This window comes from Calliphora vicina, chromosome 1 (genome assembly GCF_958450345.1).
Source record: "Calliphora vicina chromosome 1, idCalVici1.1, whole genome shotgun sequence".
Classification (NCBI taxonomy): domain Eukaryota; kingdom Metazoa; phylum Arthropoda; class Insecta; order Diptera; family Calliphoridae; genus Calliphora; species Calliphora vicina.
This window is the reverse complement of record NC_088780.1, coordinates 133,298,263-133,326,157: the sequence shown is the minus strand read 5'-3', so window position 1 is coordinate 133,326,157 and position 27,895 is coordinate 133,298,263. Positions and strand designations below refer to the sequence as shown.

The window sequence follows — 27,895 nt, the reverse complement described above, 5'->3', positions numbered from 1 at the left end:
GTTACAGTAACCATGCCCAACTGTATTTTTTCTCTGCGTGTGTATTTGGAGTTATTTTCATACACCGAAATAAGTGTTTTGGTATTTATACATCAACATTTTGGATTAAAATTGCACATCACTTATTTGATCTAAACATTTAAGAATGCTGACAAAATTTATCATTGAATTTTACTAGTCGGGGTAAAATATTTGTTAATTTTTATCTAGTTTAATTACATAGGTCTACAATGATTTTGGTGCCGCCAAAACTAAAACTGATTTTAATTATTTAACTGAATTATTTTACAGGTTAGAAGCTTTTTTAAATTTCTACAATGGAGGTCCTTAAGACACTCCCGCGTGATACTCCAAAAGTAATCTGCCGTCATATGTTCATCCCAGCAACATTGGTATCTATCTTCCATCATTTAAAATTGTGATGGGAACGTTCTCCTTGTTCTTGGCTATACGTTACAGGATTTTCAGGAAACTTGTCTAAATGACTGTGCAAATAGTGTACTTTTAACATTGATGCCCATTTCATAGCTCAATTGTGTAAGCTAACCGCACACATATTCGTATTCTCTTTTGTTTAGTCGTCACTGAGACAGCTACGAATGCACTTGTTGTTTTTGGATTGTTTATTTTCATGATCTCTGGAAGAAATATTTGGATTGTTTAATATATTTCGAACTTTAAAAACTCATTGAAGTGTTGTCGGGTTTTTCCCTCAATTTACGTCTGCAAATTTTTTTCAGATTTAAAATGATTTTAATTAAAACAACAAAATCAAAATTGTCTGCGAAAATGATTAATATCGCAGAAAATTTGATTATTATTGTTGACTTGATTATTGCTAACAATTATGTAAAGCCTTAAAAATATCTTTTATTTAGTTCACTAAACTTATCTTTCAGTGGTGCTCTCTTTCGCTCACCAATACAAATACAGTTTTAGCCTTGGGCATCTCTGATTTTATGCTCATTTTACATTCAAGATTTTTAAAGCTAATTATAAGGTCTATACCCAATTCCTCGTAATTTTCAGCCTACGGATTTTCTAAGAAATTTTCTACAACAGCAACAAAAGATTTCCAAGCCGATGCTTCCAAATCATTCAGTGAATGTATGATATCATTGTCTTTCATTAAAAGTCTAATTTGTGGGCCATCAAAAATAGACCAGTTGTATCTAACTGCTTCATAAATCCCAATTTAATGTGTAATGGATGCAAAATTATCTTATATTTAAAAACCAAAGGCGAATTTATAACATTTCGTTTTTCAACCGCCATGATTTGTCTCAGAGGTCAGTCTTTCTTGATCCAATGGTCACGTTTTGCTCTGTTGTTCCATAAACGAATAACAGGGAACTGGATATTGTTGTTATCATCTTGGGAATTTTGAGAATGAACTTAGTATTGTAGTTTCGGAAACTACCCTATCGAAATAGCAGCAAACTACAGCTTAAACATCATTACTGTCATCGAAATATTCTATTGAAAAATTATGGGCGTGTCAAAGAAATCTATTTCATAGACTGCTCTTTTACATAAATGTTTCAATATAAATTATTAAAATTTTAAACAATTTCAGCATTTTTCAAGTTTGCATGCCTCACTGCTGCATACGCAACCACTAAACAAACTATTAATTTCATATACGAGTTGTATGCCACAAAAACCTTTTTTTTTTGCAATTTATTTTTTCTAATTTGTTCTCTCAATTTTTTAATTAACCAAAGTTTATAGAAAGAAATGCTACACATTATTTATTTGCGTTCGTTTTTTTTTTTTGTTTTTAATTTAACCATAAACTCTAAAAAAAATGCAAATTGTTCAAAAATGCATGAAAAATAGAAATAGAGTATAAGAAGTGCATAGCAAATATATGTAGATATAAATATGTAGATATTCATAGATATTTCCAAATGACCATAATACATGGATGTAGACTGTTGTAGTCAATTGATTACTTTACTGGAATACATACATGCGAGTGAGTACATTAACTCAAGCCATTGGGGTTTCATGAATGTAAATCATTGACCACATTAAATGGGTTGAAAAGCAGTAGAAAGAATAAGTTTATTTGTGTATGTGTTTATTGGAATTAGACGAATTTCATGCTCAAATGCTGGGTATGTGAAATTAAACTTTTGCATGCCAGTTAGGAAGTTATTCCTTTTAAAGATCATTTGCGAAATGGCCAGACCTTTTGAAATAAACAATTTCAATATTAACCCAATTTTAGAATATTCGGATGATGTTCGCCTTTAGCAATCATTTTAGTCAAACATTTGGAGGGGGAAAAATTAAAATTTGTTTTATATTTTTCCTATATCATATAACATTATTCTGCAAATAACTAAAAATATGTGCATTGTCTCATCAGAAATTCAGTCATCCCCACAGAAACCTTAAATATGCTCTCAAAAGCATGTAATATGCTCTTAAAACCAACAAAATATTTGTTTTTAAACTGAATTCAATTTCTTTAATAACAAAATTAGCATATTAAATTAAAAAGATATTGTAATTTTGTTTTAAAAAAAAATTAATTCGATATTTTTAAATTTTTGTTTTCACTACTTTTGCTAAAATACTCAAAGATTTTTTATTTTTAAAATTGACATAAAATACATATCGCTGGCTTAACATGCAAAGGCTCTAAGTCCATATTTTAAAATTTTACAGGAGAGACAAAAAACATTCAAACTTTTTTTTCCGTAAACATTTTTGAATTCTGTAAACGCAATTTTTTTTGCATTTTTCTTTGTTTACTATGTGCGTAAAAGCAAAATGATAAAATAAGTATTTGCCGAGATAAAAGCTTTTTAGAGCTTTTTCTATTGCTTAGTTTGTATTTTTTGATGGACTTAGATCTTTTTCTTAGAACTTGTCTTTCATTTCTTATTTACTACAATGAAAGTATGTATTGTACTTTTCCACTTCACAATGAGTGGCAAGGGTATATATAAGTTTGTCATTCTTTTTGTAATTTCTACATTTTTCATTTGCGACCCCACAAACTATATACATATATTCTGGATCGTTATAGATAGCGAAGTCGATATAGCCATGTCCGTCTGTATGTTGAAATCAACTTTCCGTAGCCCTCAAATTACTTACATATACATATGATTCATACATCTACAAAAAACCGGGACAACCTCGATGTTTGCCCTATTTTGATCTATATCTGGATTACTAAGTCATAAATATAGACAATATGGATATCTAATGATATATATTTCAAAGTCCATTACAACGATGTATATAAGGCTATAGTAAGTTGGACCTACAGTGGGTCAAAATCGGGAAAAATATTTTTAACCCGATTTTTTTTTTCATCAAAAAATTTTTTTGAAATAAATTATTTTTCCAAAAAAAAAATGTTTAAAAAAAAATTTTTAAAAAAAAATTGGAAAAAAAACTTTTTTAATTTTAGATTCGGCACAGCCGAATATAGCTCTCTTACTTGTTCTTCACTAATAAATTTAAAAAACAAAAAATAAATTAAAATTTAAAAAAAAAACAATTTAGAAAAAAAAAAATTTTAAATTTTAAAAAACAATTTTGAAAAAAAAAATTTTAAATTTTGTATACCTAAAAATATTTAAAATTTGTATTTTAAAGTACAATTTGGTGAAGGGTATATAAGATTCGGCACGAATATAGCTATAATGTGTTTGTGTAAATGTTTATAACGCCCAAAAATATTAATTAAACCCACCTTAACTTATACCGATAGACTCAGAATCACTTCATGAGTCGATTGATTTTGAAGATATTTCTATAAAATGTGGTACATACACTTGTTTAAGCCTATTGAAACTGGCTGAAATCGGCCCATTTCCCCTACCTCCCATACAAATGTCCTCCCGAAATACTTTATCTGTCATAAATGTTTAATTCATATAGGTATCTATACAAATTTAGTCTAAATAAGTTTAATATAAGTATATGGAAATCATGTCACCTAATTTCATGCCGATCGGTCAATAATTAGTCATAGCTCCCATATAAAGCCCGCTTCCACGCAAATAACTCATGGCGATCGGTCCATAATTAGTCATAGCTCCCATATAAGACGCTCTTCCGAAAATAAATTATTGAAATTTTAAAAGAAAAATGTTGCTCATTTACTTACTTGTTTTAATACGTGTCATTGAACAATTTTACATAAACTGTACTTTTTATAGAGACTTAGAGCTTTTTCTTGTGATAAACTGTGATAAATTAGACTAAGCGCTTTTGCTCATCACTACAAAACAACAACAAAAATCGAGATAACTGCAATTTTTTCTTTGTAATCGATGTATTTTTACTTATTGTACATTACTGCATTAAAATATCAATTTCTAAAAAAAGTGGACTTAGAGCCTTTGCATGTTAAGCCAGCGATATATTTAATGAACTGTCGAATTGTATAGAAATTTTCGAATGATTAGTTTTCTCCAAGATAGCTGGATTTCAAATTTAAAAATCAACAACATTTGTGATATTATTGGCAGTCGCTACTGATAATCGCATTTTTTATTAGTTTCCATAGCGATTTTTACACGATTAAGACACTGTGAACAAGTAAACGTGATATATTCGGCTAATTTTTAAATAGCGGCCAAAAGTCTTTTTTTTATTTTGTCGCCAAATTTTAAATACTCATATTAAAGTAAACACCTGAGAACCTCAGAAGCCAAAAATTTAGGTCTCAATGTAAATATTTTCCCTATAAACAGGGTGATTCAATATGCACCTTTTTATTATCTGTTTGAAAAGTAGGATTTTCTAATAAATTTTGAAAATTCAATCGCTTATAACTTTTTATTTGCAAAAGGGATTTTTATGAAGTAAACGGTGTTTGTTAAAATGGTTTCATATCTTTAATTTCAATGCAGATATATGTTTCCACCACTTTTGAAATCGCTTCCATTTTTAAAAATGTGTTAAATTTTACATAAATTTAAGGTTTGATGGAATAGAACCTTAGGGAATTCCTAATATTTCGTAAAAAGCCTAGTACAATTTGAAAGTACGTACTCTCTCCTTTATTAACATACCTATTTCGTTTTGCGCATTTTTGCAAAAAAAGAATGCATGTAGATATAAATCAGACGACCTAATTTCATTGTGATCGATCCATAATTAGCCATAGCTCCCATATAAGGTCCTCTTCCGAAAATCACTTTAATGAGCATATATCTCTTAAAAATGTTGATATACACGCCATTAGAGTTTTTAAATTTAAAAGGCATATGATAGATAATTGATCAGCCTATGAAATGAGTGTTTGAAAATGGTTTTGCACCTTTCAGGTGCATACTTATGGGTTAGCAAAGTTGAAATTTGTGGAAAAATTAATTTTATGGGAAGTAAAATAAAATAGTTTTTAAATTTTTTTAATTTTTTATGTTTTTTTTTAAAGGCTTTTATGATTTAAAATTATTCCAGAAAAGATTAAAAAAATGTTGGTTGGTTTTTCACGGTCATATGTCATTTTTGAAACCATGTCTTTTTTCAAAATTTTACATCTAGCAAAAAATGGGGCAAGAACGGGCAGCTGGAAATTTTTGCATTAGGTAAAGGAATAATCAATGAATTTATTTTAAAATATGGAAAATATATAAATTGATAGTTTTTTTCTATTTTCCATCAAAGTTGAGAAATATTGAAAAAATGTATAGTTGGTAAATATCGTTTGGAACATGTCTTTTTTCAAAATTTTACCTCTAGCAAAAAATGGGGCAAGGACGGGCAGCTGGAAATTTTTGCATTAGGTAAAGGTGTAATCAAAGAACTTAATTTGAACTTATTTTGAAAATATGGCAAATATAGAAATTGATAGTTATTTCTAATTTTCCTTCAAAGTTGATAAATATTGAAAAAATGGATAGTTGGTAATATCGATTTACCTGGAAGAATATTTTTGTATATTCTTTTCTTAATAAATATATCTATCAAAAGAATCAAAAATAATGAAAATCAGTTACATAATTTTCGATATGTTGTATCTGAAAGCGGACCAAATTACCTAAAAATTGTCTGTTTTTTTGAAAACTGAAAATCAGTCAACTTTGAAGGGCTATATCTTCTGAACAAAAAATCTGATTTTAATAAGAGTAGCATTTTTGAAATCGTTGGACAAATTACTGTAAAAGAGTTTTATTCAATATTTTTTAGAGGCACATGAAATTTTGATTTTTGCAACCTCACTTGTTCTATGTGAATTTCGCGGAAAAAACTATCACTCAAACCTATTCAAAGCTTGATAAATACTAGTGGAACTCCCAACCCAAAGTGGTTTACTGAATTTCGTTGTGGCCTTACAAGAACGGAAGATGCCGAACATTCTGGACTCCCAAAGTTCACGATATGGAAGCCATATGGCTCAGTGGTTTCAATTTCGAATGATTACTTGGAAATCGGATGCACACATGTCCAGTTTTCATGGCAAAAATCCCTACATTCCTCATTTCCCTACATGGGAAATATTTACTCAAAAAAGCGTAACCACTTTTATTACCACAAATTTGTTTGACGTGTTTACTCTTACAAGTGTTTTGTAAGATCAAACAGCATCAAACAAAATAGAACAAAATGTTTTGTTTTGAATAGTCGTAAATATAAAGTATTTTTGATATAAATGAAAGAATTAAAATATATTTTATGTGTGACTCTACCTTAAGTCGTTTCTTTCCATCGTGAAATAATTCTGACTGACAGTAAAGATTTTGAGTTGGAAAAATACGTCGGCGTAAAAAATATCTTGTAATTTGAAAAATATACTTGACTTTTTGGGCCACCTTTTTGAATGTACAAATACTTTTTGAGAGCATATCTAATGTTTTATTTTATTTTCTAAAACAAAAATGTTGTTCCTAAACCATTCAATATAAAATTTGTAAAAAAAATAATGTCTAAATGGTAATTTTGTATTGGTATTCAAAATACACATAAACACATTAATACGCACACAAATGAAAAAGAAAAGTGATTGAAATAATTATAGGTAAAGGGACTTTCATTAAGCGTTTCCTATCTTTGAATTTCAATTAAACAATGTTATGCCTATCGATGCCATTATAAAACATTGTGCAAATGTCCGCCGCAGATTCGTTGGATAACACGCATATGCCATTACTCTGGCATATAAATCAGGCTGAATTTGACCGATGGCATGGGTTATGTTGGCTTTGAGGGCCGCTGTGGTTTGTGTCTTATTCGCATAGACCTGTGACTTAAGAAAACCCCACAAGTAAAGAATTATGAACGGATGATGCCGACAGTCCAGAATCCACACCAAACAGTGACTTTTTCGGGAAGAATTGTACGCTACTGGAACTCATGTGAGTGGTATCTTTCCAAATTCGACAATTTTGTTTGTTCACGTAACCATTCAGTCACAAATGGGTCTCATTGCGGTAAAATGGGCAATGTGCGCGGAACGTTGCCCGAACAGTACTAGATTGTAATAAACAAATATTTTTTAACATGGCAAATATCATCCGAAAACCTTTATTATTCTGTTGTAGTTTAACAATAAACCCTTAAAATATATTGTTCGATTCACAATAGTTTCTAGAAATTTTTCTAGATGTAGTGAAAAATGAGTCATGTTTTTGAACACATTTTTATTTCTAATAGAATGGAAACAACGAAATCTAAAACGTATAAATAAATCTGGCCTTTCTAAACGGCTGGTATGATCGGGATAAAATTTGATGTGGGCGAAGCCAAGGAGTATTCGAGTTTAAGTTAAGCGGTGCACAGTGGTTTAAATCGCATCCAAAGTGACGCTTAACTCAGGCAATAATGTTAGATTTTTTCTATATATTTTTTTTAAAGATTATGCCTTATTAAGTAAAAATAATAGAAAAAATTTTATAAAAAAAATGTTCACAAAAGAAAAAATTTTCAAGACCATTGAACAAAATTTTAAAATGGATGTCTTTCGATCGGGACGAAATTTGCAACAAAGATGGTCCTATTGGATAGTAATTTAGTCACAATTTTTCAACAATATCGGTCACAAACTCTTTGAGTTAGAGGGATTCCAAATTTGACACTTTGACCAAACAGGCGTTTTTTGTCATCCCGAGTTACCTCACTTTGAGGCTTGAGGCTCCGGCGCGTATTAGTGATTTAACTCCAGATTCAAAACCTAAACTAAGCTACACCTTCTCTATAACCACGGGTAATTTTATTAAAATCGGACAATACGTTTAGAATTTACAGATTTATTTCCATTTTTTTTCATTTATTTCCAGTTTTTCATTTCCGCAACAGTGCAGCTCGAGTCTTTTAATAAAATCTTAATTTAAAGAAAGGTGTGCAAACATGCGCAACATTTTTTTTTGTTAAAATAAAAGCCTAATTGTTGTACATTTTTTATTATATAGTTTAAAAACAAACAACTACAAACATATTTAGTTATTATCCATCAAATATTAAAAATACTCTAAATTTGGAACATTTAAAAAAATAAAAATACTTTTCCAAAAAAAATCTAAATAAAAGATTCTTATTCATATACTCAAATATCTGATGGTTCCATCATACAAATTTAGCTTTTTAACAAAAATAAATTATTTTAATTTCAATTTTTATTACTTTATCTAAAAATACGAAAAATGTATCCACTTTGACAGTATACTGCAGAAAAAGTATGCAACCTAGAATAAAGATTTTAGCTATTAGTGATGTAGAATTTTGTCTACTTTTACCCGGTACCAAATTTAATAAATAAATATTAATTCTAAAAAATCAATTAAGCGCCACTTTGACCATGATTCATCCCAACGTGCGGCCCATTTTTTGAAGGACGAAGTTTTAAAGTGGCATATTTTTGAATAAAATTGAGATATTGACTTGAAATTTTTTTTGTAAGACCAAGGACAGATCTAACTATTTTGAATTTTGCAAGTACCTACAATTATTCCACTCACCATACGGCCATAAGGAGTGTTATTGATTTACCCACACCGTATCCTGCTTAATCCTCATCATCCTACTCTCATTATCAACAACAAACCATCTATAACCATTAATCCATACCACCAAAAAGGCTTAAACAAAATGCAAAGTTAAAAAAAAATAAAAATTGCATGGCAAATGGCAAAAAAAATAAACAAACTGACTAAACTAAATCCACCCTTTCCCAAGCAACATGCAACAAATTCAAACATTCTCCCATTAGCATTTCTAAGTTTCATACAATGTTTTATTATTTCATTTTTTAAACAACCCGCCCGCAACCCTTTAATTGCTCTATCTCTCGCTCTAGTCCCCTCTCTCTTCACACAGTTCTTGCAGTAAAGGAAGACGTTGGGTGTATGCGTGCGTGCGTGTGTGAGTATTAGTGCATGCGTTTGCAGTTGCATTCAGATATTCACTGGTATTCTTTACTGGGACTGACGACTATTGAAGTGTTATGGCCTGTGGGCCGACCGACCGACGCATGGTATTCTTTCTATCTTTGGCAGAGTGCGTATTATTTTTTTTTTATTCACATTAAAATGCAAACAAATGTTTGTATGTGTTGGTGTATACGTGTACATATTTATTTTATTTGTTTGTATGTGTCTAATTGTTTGCTGTAATATTTTGCTATTTGTGCGTTTCGCCTGCAATTTCTATGCGTATAAATTTATTTGCTAGTCTCACAGTGGGACCGTTGGCAAAATAAATACTTGCAAATTAAAGATTCTCACGCTTTTTCAATGCTCATCCCGCCCAATAAAACCAAATCCCACTTTTTGCTTTTTCAGGCTCGTAACTACCCACCAGTTCTGGGGGACAGTCCCGAACTATACCAAATGAAATTGAGAATTTCCATTTTAAATTGAGAAAATTCCAATTGAAATTGAGAATTTCCATTTTAAATTGAGAAAATTCCAAATAAAATTGAGAATTTCAATATGAAATTGAGAAAATTCCAATTGAAATGGAGAATTTCCATTTGAAATTGTGAAAATTCCAAATAAAATTGAGAAATTCAAATTGATATTTAGAAAACTACAAATGAAATTGGGAAAATTCCAATTGAAATTGAGAAAATTCCAATTGAAATTGGGAAAATTCTAAATAAAATAGAGCTTCGAACTAATTAATAAAATTTGAGCTTAATTCACTGAAATCTTAATCCGTAATTAAAGAATGTCAGCCTATCATTCCATAAATCCATTCCTAATATTTAATTTTTTAGATTAATTCCAAAGCCTTTGTTTAAACTGATTTAATTTTAAAGTTAATTAATAACAAAATTTATTCAAACTTTGAATGATTAAATTTTTGTTAAATCAAATCATTTACAAAATTAATTGAAAAAATTGTCTTAAGCTACGTTTCCGCATACACCGTAATCGGCACCGAAAACGAAATTCCATACATTTGTACAGAAAAAAGTTCGTTTCAGAAATATGTAACGAAAATTGGGAACGAAACGGCACCGATCAGTAACGAAAAACCTGTCAATATTGGGCCGGAACGAAAACAACTTCAAGTAGGTTGTTTTCGGTGCTGTAGGAACGAAATTATTTTAATTATTTTTTTATTTAAAATTTAAAGAAAATCAAAATGAATGAAAAAAATCAATTTTCTTTATTTTCTACTGTTTTATGCCGCAGCGCACCCAACTGAAACGAAAACAATTCAGAAACGAGACTGTGAAGAACACCAACGTTTTTCAGTTTCAGTTTTCGTTATCGGCGCCGATTACGGTGTATGCGGAAACCAAGCTTTAAGCCTTTTTGTACTAGATTTGAATTGAAGAAAAATTTAATAATTTAATAAATTTTTAAAGCTATTTTGTTATGGATTTGAAGAAGAAATTAGAATGATTCAATAAGAAATAAATTCTACATATAAATAATGAATTCACTTTTTAAATTTTCATACGAAAAACCCCAAATAAATAATAATAATAATAATAATAATAATAATAATAATAATAATAATAATAATAATAATAATAATAATAATAATAATAATAATAATAATAATAATAATAATAATAATAATAATAATAATAATAATAATAATAATAATAATAATAATAATAATAATAATAATAATAATAATAATAATAATAATAATAATAATAATAATAATAATAATAATAATAATAATAATAATAATAATAATAATAATAATAATAATAATAATAATAATAATAATAATAATAATAATAATAATAATAATAATAATAATAATAATAATAATAATAATAATAATAATAATAATAATAATAATAATAATAATAATAATAATAATAATAATAATAATAATAATAATAATAATAATAATAATAATAATAATAATAATAATAATAATAATAATAATAATAATAATAATAATAATAATAATAATAATAATAATAATAATAATAATAATAATAATAATAATAATAATAATAATAATAATAATAATAATAATAATAATAATAATAATAATAATAATAATAATAATAATAATAATAATAATAATAATAATAATAATAATAATAATAATAATAATAATAATAATAATAATAATAATAATAATAATAATAATAATAATAATAATAATAATAATAATAATAATAATAATAATAATAATAATAATAATAATAATAATAATAATAATAATAATAATAATAATAATAATAATAATAATAATAATAATAATAATAATAATAATAATAATAATAATAATAATAATAATAATAATAATAATAATAATAATAATAATAATAATAATAATAATAATAATAATAATAATAATAATAATAATAATAATAATAATAATAATAATAATAATAATAATAATAATAATAATAATAATAATAATAATAATAATAATAATAATAATAATAATAATAATAATAATAATAATAATAATAATAATAATAATAATAATAATAATAATAATAATAATAATAATAATAATAATAATAATAATAATAATAATAATAATAATAATAATAATAATAATAATAATAATAATAATAATAATAATAATAATAATAATAATAATAATAATAATAATAATAATAATAATAATAATAATAATAATAATAATAATAAGCGATCTATTATTGCCGAGATATAAGCAAAAAACTGTAAAAAACGTTTCACTGTTTTTTGGTGAAGTTCAAACTTGTTTTCTATGTATTTTCGTCAGGTTTTATTTCCCGGGATTCCCGACTAAAAATCCCGGGAATCGGGTAGTAAAATAATGGCAAAATTATCGGGAAATATGTACCGGGATTTCCCGGGATAAAAACCCTAGTGACAATGCCCCTTGCCACAGTCGTTTACGTGAAATTTTCGATAACTCTCCAGCAACACTTTTACGATATTCACCAATGCTTAACCCTATTGAAATAATTTGGTCCAGAATCAAAAGTATTTTGAAGTCAAAGATGAATATACCAACCGTAAATCCTTCTAATGTAAGAGAGCAGAGGATTTTATATCTTCAAGAATTAATAAACGATTCCAAGTCCTGTATAACTACTGGAGATTGCAGTAGAGCTATACAACATACAGCATCATTCCACCAACGTGCTTTGGAATTGCAAGATATGCCTGTTGGTCAATAAGACTGTATACATATGTTTTTTGTTTAATGTATATTATTTATGTAGAGTAAAATAAAATGTTCTCAATTTCAATTGGAATTTTCTCAATGAAAATGGAAATTCTCAATTTCATTTGGAATTTTCTCAATATCATGTATAATGTTCTCAATTTCAATGAAAAATGGAGTAGTGATTTTACCCGTCATTTAGGGTGGGAACTAGTTACTTCAATAGCCACGTGACTAGTTATCGTGTGCATGTCCTAAGCGGGAGGTCAATTGACCCTTTTTGATTACAATGGGACTGTCTTATAGCTGGTCCAAAGTAGGCAATGCATTGGATTCACATACTGGTTATATAGCGTCAGTTACCTTACTAGTATTGTAACTGGTTACTTGATCAGCTACATGACTATTTATTTTAACACGTGCATGTCCTAAGCAGGGGGTCAATTAACCCTTTTTGATTACAATGAGACTGTCCGATAGCTGATCGAAAATAGTCAACGCTCTGGTGGGTAAAATAAAGTGCAGTACAAAAAAATGTTGAAGTGACTTCGCCATAGGTCACTAAGAGACATTAAAGTGACTATTGACTTCATGCTATGTTTCATGAGATATCAGTATACTTAAACAAATATAAAAATAAACTGGATGAGAATTATATCATCACAATTTGTATAAAACCAGTTTGTACGAATTACTCACAAAACGTTTAAAGTGACTACACTCCAGATTACTTAGAGTCACATAAGTGGCAATTGTCTAGATTACTTGGGATGTATAAAGTAACCAATTGTCGTCTCTCTGCACTACAGAGAGCACATATGTACGTGTCAAATGACCAAAATATATAAATTGGATTCAGTCTTTAAGGGATTCATTGACTACTTGCTTAACTGCTGGTTATAATTGTGTTCGTGTACTTGATAATTTTTAATAATTTGTACAAATTATCACTGGAAGTTACGGGATTCCGTTCGTTTACTTTTAAAAACTTGTAACGAGAGAGCAAGAGAATGTTAAAAGTGACAGTTCGTAGATAGAGAACATGAAATATGTATTCAAAAAGCTTGAAAAACATACATTGGTTATTATCATTACTTATTTAATACGATCCACTGTATATGTATATGCATTTAGTAAAATAAGTTTAATTAGCAACCCTTTTATTTCTAATGTGTTCTAATCTGTATGTGCAATATGTGTGTGAGTTCCTTTTTTGGATTGTAAACACATGCATTTCCTTTAAAATTAAAAAAAAAAAAAAAAAACTGTTGTTGGAATTAAACAAAAATGAAAAATTTTTATAGGTTTTACAATACTGACATCTAATCGATATGTCAGTATTTAATACATGTGAGTGTCTTTTATATTTTTGTTTTATTTAAATAATAAAAAAATATAGTACATACATATGTAAGCAAAATTAAAAATTAATAAATTAATAGAAAATTGCAGAAGAAGATCATCCTGTAACCAAAGTTAACAGCATGACTACAAAATGTTATCATCTCTAGTATAGAAAGCAATAGATATTTTCAATATTGTTACGAAATTGTACTTGAATTCAAATATGACGATTTTAAGGGCTGATTTAAAAGTAGCATAATGCTTTCAAATAACATTGCTGTAATAGCAAACTGTAACATATCTGTGGGCATTATTAAATAAAAGCTTTCAGTTGACCATTGATCGTAAGTTGGCAACGCTGTTTGAATTCGAATATTCAGTTAAAGAACATTGTAGATTGTACACCACAGATGGCGTATGATCTAGAATATTCGAACTTTGACAGTTAAAGAGCTTTCTATATGGTAATGCAGTGTTATAAATAGTGGCAGAGGTTGCAGTCGTGAGTGAGTTTATCAGAGACGCTTTTCGAATAAACATCATCTGAGTGCCTTAAAGTGTGTTGTGTTTTTCAAGTAAATTCGTGTACATTATAAATTGTGTCTGTAATTCTGAGAATTTATAAACCTGTATAAAAAACATTGAGTGGCTATTTAATTCTGTGGTTGTTGTACATTTTAAATAAATAAAGAGTTGTTACAATTTTTAAACTACTAAACGGCTTTTATTTGCAATCAAAAGTATCCGGTTTATTTAAAGGAAATAAACCAGCGTTTTGAAAAGGTTAAAACGTAACAATATCAAACAAATATGGAACATTTTGGGTAATGTAAGTATAACTCTATCAATATCTATTAGAAAGGAAATATCGAGGAAAAGGTTTTTAACAACTGGCCATTATATGTTTAATTTCAATAATAGTTTGCAGCTACTCTGATCTTAAATTGATCTATTATTCTGAAGCTGTTAAAGAATACCGTAAAACAAGGCCGTGGATTCATCATGATATGGAGGTGTTTCTCTTCTTCTGGTATCGGTCCAGTATATTGGTTAAAGAACAAAATATGCGCCCCGGACTATGTCTGCTTTTACACAGGGCAAGTTTTTTTGCCGCAAGTCTGAGTTTATAGGAGAGTAAGGCAAGAAAAAAGAAGAGGGGTACACACTTGCTTGTACAGCAAACTGGATGGTTTCAGTCCGGGTTTTTTCCTGTGGGAAAAAATCCAGGAAGAGTGGTTTTCCATTGACAAGAACGTTTGCAAAAAAAATGGCTGATTCCATGAGTCAAATATGCAATGATGTTGTGGAAAACAAAGATAGAGTAAACAAAATGTTAAAATAAAACTACTTTTTAACAAACAAGTAAGAGATCTATATTCGGCTGTGCCGAATCTTATATACCCTTCACCAAATTATACTTCAAAATAAAAATTTTAAATATTTTTAGGTAAACAAAATTTATTTTTTTAATTTTTTTGTTAAAATGTTTTTTTGTTATTTCAATTTTTATACCCTTCACCATGAGTGTTTTTTTTTTAATTTAAAAAAAAAATTTTTGGTGAAAAAAAAAATTCGGGTTCAATTTTTATTTTTCTGATTTTGACCCATTGTAGGTCCAACTTACTATGGTCTTATATACAGTGGTTGACAAAACAATGGAAACTTTTCCAAATATTGGCCTAAAATCTGAAATAATTTTTTAAAAAATTTTAACATTTTTGTAGTATTTTATTTTTATACTTTTATTAACATAAAAAACAAAGGACAAATTAATTAAATTTTAAAAATGAGAAAACAAAATTAAAAGATTTCTTTATTACGGCATTGACAAAACAATGGAAACTTAGGTATTATTTTAACAAATATGGTCTAAACTTTGCAATAACTCAATATTTTGTTGTATATCCCTTATTTTTTATAACTTCTACACATCGACGATGCATTGAACCAATTAAAGAGTCAATGGTCTCCTTTGAAATATTTTGCCATTCCCTTATAACCGCCTCCGATAAATCTTCCTTCCTGGTGTAATTTTGGGTCCTTATTTTACGATCTACAATTTCCCATAGATTTTCTATGGGATTGAGATCTTGCGATTGGGCAGGCCACTTCAAAACACTTACCTCGTTGGATTGTAACCACTCGGTTACAACCCTAGAGGTGTGTTTCGGGTCGTTGTCGTGTTGGAATCTCCAAACTAGGGGCATATTTTCCTCAGCGTATGGATACATAACATCGTTTAATATGGTTCTGTATCCTATACCTATCATAGCATATTTTATAATATGAATTGGGCCCATACCTTGCCCTGAAAAACATCCCCATACCGTAATATTGCCACCGCCAAACTTTACAGTCTTATTTGTGTACTTTGGATCTAATCTTTTTCCCTTTGGTCGTCTTACAAATGTTCTCCCATCACTGCCTCCCTGGCAAATTGTAGACGAGCAGAACGGTTCTTTTTAGAAATGAGTGTTTTTTTCACAGGACGATAGCCATTTTCGTTAACTTTGAAAAAGAGCAATTATGTGAAAAACTTAGAAAAATAAATTGTGAAAAATTACCAGAATTTAAAAATAAAATAACTGTAAACAGGATGCTTTTTACATCGTTCTTTTAAATATTATTTTCGTTTTACACTTATTTCTTGCAGAAGTTTAAAAGTTGCCATTGTTTTGTCAGTAGCGAAATAGTGAATATTTTTAATTTTGTTCCCTTTTTTCAGAATATAATTAATTATGTTGTTTGTTTTTCAGTTAATTTATATAAATAAAACTATACAAGTAAAATACTAAAAAAAATTTGTATTTTAAAAAAATATTTTAAATATGGAATATTTGGAAAAGTTTCCATTGTTTTGTCAACCACTGTACGTCGTTGCAAAGGTCTTTGATTAGTAGTCGGACGGGGCACGGTCTGGACTATAAAGCTTCCAAACACTTCATTCTAAATACTTTTTAACTGGTATTGCAACATGTTATCATAATGGAATATTTACGGCTTAATTCTGGCCGCATATTCTGGGAGTTTTTCGGTAAATGCTCGCTTCAAACGAATCATATATAGGACACTTTTGCTCCCACCAAATACAGATAATTGGCCGGGCTTCACATATGATCTCTCACGCTTTGGGTTATCGTAATTCATCCATTTATCATCGCCAATAATGACTCGGTGCAAAAATTATTTTTTATAGCGCTCGTCCAAAAGCAGGGAATTTGGATACCATACGAATTGAAGTCGAGAGACCTTGAAATACGATTTTTTATGATGTCTTAAACGCTATAAAAGAAAACCATTTTTGCACCGAATCATTATTTGAGATGAAAAATGGATCCATTACGATAAACCGAAAGCGAAAGAGATCGAATGGGAAACCAGGCTAACAAGCCAAATCGATCGATAACAAAGCCAAATATATCCATGGCGCTAAGGTAGTGAGTGAGTGCTCCTTCTGTATTTGGTGTGATGCAGAAAAATCTCATCACAGGGAACCTGTACTCAGGAATATGCGCGGCCAGGCATGAAACCGTAATATGTCTGTGCCTTAATATAATAATCTTCTTTTCACCCCCCTTTTTCCCCATTCTGCTGGAGCAAGCAGCGCAACCAACAGCGCTCGCTCGCTGATTTCCCAGAAAGTCGGGTTCGTGGTCTTTAAGCGAACTTTAAAAAAAAGAATATGGGAATTTTTTGGAACAAATTACGTTCGTTTTGTCATCACTAAAAAAGTGCAGCCAAATTTAGTTTGCACAAAAACAGAGTTGATATTTTTGTATTTTCTTGCTGGCAACTCTTCATTGTCTATCTTTGTTTGACACATCACAAATAGAACGACCTCTCAAGTGAAAAGAGAATGAAAAAAAAACATAGAAGAAACACAAAGGAAAGAGGAACGAATGTGAAACAGTTTTGTTATTGATAAAAAACATAATAAAATTAATATTATAATATACACTAGAAATAAATAAAATTCTGTACAATCACTCACACAATAACAGAAAGCGCATTTAATTTGTGTTTGTAAAATAATTTATCCTTCAGCAGAAGGTTTATTTTGGTTTTAATTAAATTTTTTTTGTTTTCGGTTCTTAAATTTTCACGCAAAAATTCTTCACGATTTTTCGACCAATGGACGAATCCGAACTATTGTTTAATCTATTTTATCTGCTCCTATGCATGTGCATCATCTATCCACCGGAGGAGTTTCAACGTCTCGGTCTAACCATTGAACAACTATTCTCCCGTTGGCTGGGTGAGGAGTATCTAAATTTTGTTCGTTACCACCAGAAACGCACTTCACTGAATCTCTTCATACACAGCTGTCTACCGGCCATCTACTTTCTCATACATCGTTTCAAGTTTTCCGTTTTTACGGAATACGATGACATTGAAGAAGAATCTGAGCTAGATCCTGACTTCCCTATGCCCCAGGAGGCGGTGGCTTTTAAAACACTCACCTGGAAAGTGGCTCAACGTTTTAGTTTAATGGCCGTCTTGGCTGTGCCAGCTTTGATATTAAACTGGTATCAACAGAATTGGAAGCGTCATCCCATAACACAGACGCTGTTGAAATTTTCAAATGTGCCGAATAGTACCACAAATGTAATCTCTGATATTGGCAATGAATTTAGAAGGTAAGCGCTGCGCTGCTTTGGGTTTGAGATTAATGTATAAGAATTATTTTTAATTTTATTTATTTTGCCTGTTTCAGACAGGATATTTACAAGAAAAAACTGAATTCCATATCAACAGTAATTGCCACCGAAAATTGGATTATTAAAACGTCGCTGTATAACGTACATTTTGCTCATCAAAGTGATACCGCTCTCACTGTGGCCAAGGTAGGTTAATAAACCATACAATTTCTTAACCATTATGTCATTCCATTTGTAAAGCATTGAAACATTCACCGCAGACCCACAAAAATATATATACAGTAGCCCAAGAAAGTCTACATACAGGAATAATTATTATGTTACGGTTTTTTTTTAATCAAATAACGCCCAAAAGTTTACCGTTATAAGAGTTCTGGATTCTGAGTACAATAACGAAAAAATTTATTCTTGGTCACGCCTACTTTGGGGCTATTAAGTTTCATAATATTTTGAACATTAAAGCCCAAAAAAACAAAAAAAAAATTCGTTATTTGACTCAGAATCAAAAATTCTAATAACGGTGAAATGTCGGACGTAATAGGAAATGTTGCTAAACCCGACTTAAGTTATGTTGTTTTAATTTTTTTAAGTGTAAATTTATTTTTTTAACAAATATATTTCATTACTTTTAACTTACAAACACAGCTTTCAACGAAAGAAATTGAATTTGAATTCCTGTATGTAGGCTTTATTGGGCTACTGTATATATTGATCAGAAATAAAACAGAGTTGTGGTCTAAAACACCTTAAATTATAAAAGAACCTTAAAATTATAAAAGAACAATTTCTGTTGAAAATCGTAAGAATAAAAATTTCTCCACTATGATACATAAATGTCAAAAAAATAGTGAAACATTCCCGCCCGGGAAATCCCGGGATTTCCCGTAAAATTATTGTCGGGAATTCCCGGGAAAAACGGGAAATTTAAAATTAATTAAAAATACTTTAATATATTTAAATATTACTTCTCTGTTTGATGAATGGCTTGTTCCAAACAATAGTGGAGGGTTTAAACCTTATTAAGGATACAGTAGAAGCATTAAGCCGAAATGAAACCATTTTTCTGATGATATAATGAACACTCTTTAAGAACAGCTGTTATGATTTCTCAAAAAATGGTTCATACAATTAAATTAAACGTAAAAACTTCAACATTATAAGATAAATTAAAATATAAAAACACAATGTTAAAAATTTATGGACAGAAAATGTATGAACGCCTATTTGACCACAATGTTCCCTCATCTGTTCAAAGCGATGATGATGAGGTTTCCGAAATACAAATGGTGCAAAATTTTAAAAACCAATTAGAATATTCAATTAATATTGAAATCCTAAACATTTAAAATCAAATGCTAAAAGTTTTAAGCGGGAATTAGATTTATTTGAAGCAAGTAGCAATCGGTGAAAAAATGTTGATTGTCTTTATAATGCTTTACTAACTATAAACCCAACACCGGATTAAAACGAAAGAGTTTTCTCGTCGAATAACTTATTGAATGCATTAATTATTTTGAAAAATAAATTTAAAAAAAAAATAGTTTTATTACATTTGAGAAATAAATTTAATTTTATTTTAAAATACGTATGTATATTTTGTATAAAATAAAATAGAAAATGTAACAGAAAAATCAAAAGAAATAATCTAAAAAGTGAATTACAAATCCCATTAACATATTAATCGACATCGAATTATAAAGGTACGTTCACAATTTATAAAATTTTGTGACACTTAATTGCTCTTTTACTCATTACACCACAAATACCGCTAATATTTAATTTTATAGTAACAATTGATCTCCAAATATTTTAACAAACTTTTTTTGGTTTTATGTGAGTACAATTGAATTGTAATGTATTGTTTCTCTTTTTTTAATAATATGACACAATTACTTTTTTATTTGAAAAAACATTCCCGGGATTCCCGGGAAATGAAATTTTTCATTCCAGTTTCCCGGGAAATAAAATTATCCGGGAAACCCCAAAACCTAATCACAACCCGTTAAAAAGGTATGTGGCTTTAAAAATGTTTTGTTAAGGCAAACTAATTCTAAACTTTTTTTTACCAATTATTATTTTCTTGTTAAATAAATAACTTTGAAGCCTCATAAATTTGTAATGGTTAGTGATAGAAATGAAATATTGGTGCCGTTTTGCTAAGCTTAAAATAAAATGCCTTTTCATTGTGCATGTTTAAAAAAACTAAATTTTTTTTATGAGATTTGCGCCCCCTGTTGTGGTTTTTTGGAACTATTTTTAAGGCTACAAAAGTCATCAATTGTATTAATTTTTGATGCAGAATCGACTAATGAAATCATATTTGCAATATATTCAACCATTTTTGCTCTACAGAAAAATGTGCTCAAAATCCGCGTCTTTAGGTGCGTTGAACCACCACAAGGAGTGAAAATTTTCCAAAAAAAAAAACAAAGATCTCCATTATTTCTATTTACGCAAAAACCTTCAGAAAAATTATGCTACCCGCAAATCAAATTTTTGAAATTAACTCTAATGTACACATCTGCTCAAAATAATAGATACACCAAAATTTATTTTTTAAAAACGAAAAAAAATAATGGTATATTGTAAAATTATAAAAAAAAATTCAGTCGATTTTTATTTATAGTTAAAAGGAGAGTAAAAAACAAAAACAAAATATTTCATAATTAATAATAAATATTATAAAGTAAATTAAATTTCTTAAATTTCGAAAAATTTGGTGCTCATAATAATAGATACATTTTTAAAAATTCTTATTAAACAAAAGCTAATAAATTTTATCTTAAAAAAATTAGTTTATTATTAAAGTAAAGCTAGTATCCAGTATATCCACCTTTGTTTTGTAAAACTTTCTCCACTCTTCTGGGCATACTGGATATCAAGTTCTGACACTTCTCCAATGGAATCTCGTACCATATTTTTGCGTTTTCTCCCATAAATCGTCTTTATTTTTGAAAACTTCCTTCGAAAGCCTTATCTTTAATTCACTCCACAAGTTTTCTATTGGGTTTAAATCAGGGGATTGGCTGGGCCAGCTTAAAACAGGTACGTTATTCTCCAAGAACCAGTTTTTAACTAATCTTGAACTATGTTTTGGGTCGTTGTCCTGCTGGAATGTCCATATTAATGGCATATTTTCCGATGCATATGGAAGCATTACGTTTTCCAATATGTCTCTATACCCACTAGCATTCATGGTATCTTCTATTCGGAATATCGGACCAACACCATTCCATGAAAAGCAACCCCAAACCATTATGTTTCCCCCGCCATGTTTTACCGTCTTTTTTGTAAATTTAACGTGGAATTCTTTTCCTTTTGGTCGGCGTACATTTCTTTGGCAGTCGTTTCCAAACAAATTTATTTTTGTTTCGTCGCTCCATAAAATATTTCTCCATTTTTTTCGCCTTCACACCCGGACCATTGTAAGTGCTCTTTAGCAAATTCTAATCTTGTCTTGATATTTTTTTGGCGCATTAATGGCACTTTTCTGGCAATTCTTCCCTGCAATTTAGCTTGTAAAAGACGACGACGAACTGTTTGTGGACTGATTTCGTTACATAGCTCCGCAGAAATAGCTTTCGATGATATGAAAGGGTCTTTTTTAACCATAAGGACGATCCGCCTATCTGTTTCTGGACTGGTTTTCTTTGGTCTACCGCGAGTTGCTCTTTTTTGTTTTTTAGATAAAGCATTTTGGACAAAATGTAAAGATCTTCCTATGCTCTTTGCTATTTCCCGTAATGATTTTCCTTGATTTCTCATCGTTTGAACAATTTTTTTCTCATCTTCGGTACAATGATGATTTCGTCCCATTTTCTTCAAAAGAGTCCTATTTTTTATAAAATTGTTGCTAAAATTTAAATTATACTTACTGTTTCACGTAAATAGGAACAAAAAATTGCACAAAAAAAAAATTGTATATAAACAAATTACAAATTACTGATGTGTATCTATTTTTATGAGCAAATAATTTTTTGTAATTCAAATAAATTCGTTTTTAAAAATCAACATGAAAGCAAATAGTTGCCAGATTTTTGACTGACATGACATTGCCAGATAGAAATTTTAATAATATGATGTATTCTTAACGCTTGCGAGGAAATTTTCAATGTTACCGCCATTTAAATTTTTTCCAATTAGGTGTATCTATTATTTTGAGCAGATGTGTACATATGTAGTTTTATTTACTTATATTAAGAAAACCACCAAAGATTAAAAATCAATTTTTGTTAAAAAATTTAGCTTGAACAAAATTTGAGAAAGAATTTTTTGGATTAAAAAAATGTTGGTGAAAATGAAAATGTCGTAAAAAAATGTTCCGATTTTTACCTATGTCGGCCAGAATTTCTATTTGTGTTATATACGTTATTAGGAAAGGCCTTTTAAATGACTATAATCTCGATATATAGATCAAAAATAATACAAAAATCGTGGAAGTTGTGGTTTTTTGCTTATAAAGTATGCGGAATGAAATAGCAACAAAAATTTTGACCTGGCCAAAGAAAATGAGCTATTAGTGTTTTAGGACTTATTTAAAACCCCATCTGGCTTTTAGTTATTTCAAAATGTTAACAAAATAAGAACTATATTGAAAAAATATTTGCAATATTTTATCTATTTTCATCGGGAACAATTTATATCAAGTGGCAGTGAAAGGCAGAGAAGTGGATTTTTTTGGAAGTAAATGAACCTATTGTTGATAAGATGTGCAAAATAGAACATAATCTTTTTTTTCTAAAAAAATATATATGGATCTTAATCAATCAGATGTAAATTGAAAATTTTTCGAATTTTTTTACAAATATGTATATTTTTTGGTATTTTTATAATAGCTCTGTTCAATAACTAAAAGTGGTTACTAGTTAGTAACAATTGTTACTGGAAAAGCGTTCTTTTACTCAAAAAATCTGCAACTAGAGAAAAAATCAAGAGCGTATAAATTTTAGAGAGTGTTCTCTCGTTGCAAACTATTATAAGTTCTATTTTGAACTCGTAATAGTTAGCAGCTTATATTTCATATGTTTTCTGTTATTGTTTATTTATTTACAATTTTATTTTTGTGTTGAAAAAATTTAAAAAAAAGAATTATCAATAAAATTGAAGAAAATGTGAGTATTTATACATTTTAAAAGGAATAAAATAAAAAAATTGTGTATATAAAACAATTGTTACTGGAAAAGCGTTCATTTACTTTTTACTATTTTTGAGAATTTAAGAGGGTAATTTTGTAAATTTTGATTTTATTCTCTCGTTGCAAGTATTTACTGGGAAAGTAAATGAACAGACCTAATATTTGGGTTGAAATCTTCTAGAAAAAATCAATTTCCCAAAATTTTTTAATGTTCAAAAAAATATATTTTGTTCTGTGGCTCCTCAATTAATGTAATATGAAATGTGTACACAAAATGTATCATTTCATAAAAAGAAACATCAGAGATTTTTTTAAAAAGAAAGTTCTTAACTGTTCCTTCATCCAACTGTCACGACCAGATGATTATGATGTTTTCCAACACCATTCAAATTCCGGAAAATGTCTTAATGTTTTTAAATGTATGTCCCGGTCCACACTGTGAAACATTTGCTGCAGAAGTTTATAGTTTTCATTGTTTTGCCAATGTTTTGATAAACTTTATTTATTTTTATTATCAATAATCGGTCATAAATTTCTACTTAATTATATTTTTATACAAACAAATTTATTTAAAAGTGGTAAAAAGTCATGTTTTTGAAAACTGAAATTACGGAATATAGTTTCCGGAAGGTTTTCTATTTCCCGATTTTTCTCATTTTCAATGTCAAATATATCTGATCAACAGAAAATATTTTGGGAATATTTGATACCATAGTTCCTTCCCTCTAGACACTATCGTGCTATCAACAGACAGATGACCTTAGCTAGATCGTCTTAGAATAATATAACGATCCCAATTATATATATACAGAGAGCCTGAAAAGTGAGTAAACTTCAAAAATGATTTGATTTCTTTAAGAAAATGTAAATCCTAAAATTTATCCATCGATTACAATTTAAAACTTTCGGTTTGTTGGAGATAGATTCGGTTCTGAAAAATAATAGTTTTGTGGGTCTACGACCAATATTTCTATAATAACATATAGAACGGAATAACAAAATCAATATACTCCCCATCTTTTTGGTGGAGATTAGTATAAAAAAAGTCTTTATTAATTTATTAATATTTGTATGTTTTCTAATTTCAGACCGAAACCTACACCGTCTCACAGGACAATAACGATACCCTACAAATGGTTAGCATTGTAGTTAAAACAAATCGAGCTGGTGTAGCCGACTTTCACATACGCATAAATGCCTTAGAATTTCGCAATCTTGAGGAGCGTATAACACGACCAATTTTAATACCCTCCAACATACAATTCCATCGCAATGTCATCGATCGTTTCATAGATGTGTTTAAACAGCAGGTCAGTCTTAATCCCATCTACAAGGCTGATCGCATAACCGACAGGTGTTTTGCCTGCATGATAGCCGAACCAAATATAAAGATACACAAACAATGTGAGGACATAGATCGTGAGGGCAGACCTTTGGCTACCGATCTGTGCTGTACAAATTGCTATTGCCGGCCCATGTGGTGTGTAGAGTGTTTGGCCCGATGGTTTGCCGCCCGACAAAATGAACACGAACGTGAGGTGTGGCTGGAACAGAAATGTACGTGTCCCATGTGCCGGGCCAAGTTTTGCGTATTGGATGTAAGTTATATAGAGAGAACGACGTCATTGAATACTGAGAATAACGACAATACAGATAATGAAAATCAAGCGTGATTATAGTTAAGCCTTCTTTTAACGATTTTTTTTTTTTGTTTATAAGCAAACTAAAAAATAATACTTATAGAACTGTGTTCATAATTTATGCATATACATATATTTGCAAACAAAAATTACTACTTATCACTTTATTTTTAAAAAGTTTAGTTCATATAATGAATTAGGTTTTTTCTACTTACATGCAAGTAATTTTAAGTTTTGTACTGAAAACTATTTTTGTAACCAACTTTTTTAACTTGTGAAAAAAAAGAAACAGATATTTTTTAAATTTTATTTAGATTTTATGTTATAATTAAAAATTTTATTTTTTTGTAACTAATAATTTATATGTAGCTATAAATACATGTATTTATAATAGTGTCTTTTATATTCTTATACAATATTTCAGTGTTTATTTATAATATGTTTTTTCTTCTTAAACTACTATGGAAATTATCACGTTTATTTCAAAAAATACTTGTAAAGTTACTTTACCTTTTTTTTACTATTATTAACAATTTATATATATATATATATATAAAATAAAACTTAAATATTAAAAATCATAATGATTATAATCAATATATAAAAAACAAACGATGTAAAATTGTATTACAAACTTAAATTGTCCTATTGTAATGTGTTTTTAATTTATTATTTTCTTATTAATCGTTTTATAGTTATAAATTTAAGTACTTTCCACCAATTCCCCTTGATTTTTTTTAGCTATTTGGCATATTATATTGTTTTTTTGTTTAAGTATTAATTTCGTTGTTGAAAACAGTTATTCTTGAATCTAATTATAGGACCTTTAAATGTTGATAGAAGGAATGACAGATGTTTTAGATTTAGGATAATATTAAGCGATAAAAGTTCCATTAGACCAATAGTCGGCACTCATAGCCACCGGGGGCCAAATATGATGGGTTTATTAACAGTAAATGTTTTATTATAATCTAGAAAACGGAATATGCTCCTTATACCGACCACTGCCTTAGACGATCACATTTTACGATAACTTTTGGGACGGTGTTTTTTAGTTTTTTTTTAATGTTTTTAAAACGATCAAATTTATTGTATTTTTGTTACCGTCACAAAAGAAAGTCGTAAACTGTTATCCTGTGGTAAGAATCGGTTTTTAATATATCCGGCCTCGTTGTGACTAAAGTTTAGAAATGAGAAAGATTACTTTAAGATTTAAAAATATTTTGGTAATTCATTAATAAAAAAATAGTTTCGAAATATTAAAGTTATTACTTTAATATGTGTTTCATATCTCTGAAATAGAGCATCGAATTAATTATTTTCGGAATTAAAAAATGTCAGCCATTAATTCTATAAATCTATTCCCAAAATCTAATTCTTATGTTCATGCAAAGGCTTTTATTTAAATAGAATTCAATCATCGTTGAATTAATTTATAACAGAATTTATTCAACATATGAATGATTAAAATTTGTTTAATTCAAATCTAATCCATATTGAATTAAAATAGTTTGTCTTCATTCAATTTGTTTTTTGTGGTGATTATAATCATTTACAAAATGAATTCAATAAAAAAAATGTTTAAAACCTATTTGTAATAGATTTGAATTGAAGAAGAATTTAATAAATTTTCTTAAACTATTTTGTTAGGGATTTGAATGAAAGATAACTTGAGTGATTCAATAAGGAATTAATTCTGTAAAGAATGAATTTCTATAAGGAATGAATTCAATACGTTTGAATTACTAAGAAATTCATAATGAATTCATTAACGCAATGGATATCAGAAACAATTTAACTTGATTTAATAATTTAATTAATTCAACATTTATATTTGTTCGTTAGATTTTACTATATTTTATGAAAAATATTTTAAAATGTTTTATAGTATAACCCTTACACAAATGTTATCCAATTTTGGTCCGATTTAAGGAATAAATTTATTTAATTTTAATCAAAGATCCGACAGATTTAAGATTAACATTCAATGAAAGCATTCAGCCTTATCGTGTAAGGCCTTGTTGGCGTTTTACGTTATCGACAGTTGAGTACTAGATTAATGTTAAAATTCAAGCTGTTTCTTTAATTTATAAACAACATTTTCATAGTAAATAGTTTGTTTTATAAACCTTTGATAAATTATAAAATTCATTATGATTAAGGAAGTTAGATTTTTGAACATGACTTTACGAAATGAGTTGCTGATATTTTTAATTCTAAATTAATATTTTAATCAATAAAGCTCATATTGAACTAATTTGAATACAAAGCTAAGATTCTGAGAAAACATTCAAACATAAATACAGTAATTGGCAGTTTGTTTTTTAACAACAATATTTTACGTTAATTGTTCTCACCATATATCAAATGAAAGCTTAACATATATTCTACAATATTGTACACATTTATTACAAACTTCGTCTACACAACATTTGTATATTTTTCATTCCATTTAAAGGTCCTATGTAATGAAAGTCACAAAACTTTTCAAATATATATTTCTACTAAGATGAATTTGCTTAAATTATTAATAATAATGCTTTAAATAATCTTACTACTGCTAAATATTT

At 28.6% G+C, this 27,895-nt stretch overlaps 1 protein-coding gene across 1 annotated transcript; it reads left to right on the top strand.

Annotated features, from left to right (window-relative positions):
* Positions 1–17,903: 17,903 nt before the first annotated feature.
* On the top strand, positions 17,904–25,393 carry LOC135963886 (E3 ubiquitin-protein ligase TM129). Its single transcript, XM_065515885.1, has 3 exons — positions 17,904–18,530; positions 18,608–18,737; positions 24,774–25,393. Exons 1-3 carry the CDS (start codon positions 18,025–18,027, stop codon positions 25,356–25,358), a joined length of 1,221 nt encoding a protein of 406 aa, XP_065371957.1. The 5' UTR covers positions 17,904–18,024; the 3' UTR covers positions 25,359–25,393.
* Positions 25,394–27,895: the final 2,502 nt, after the last annotated feature.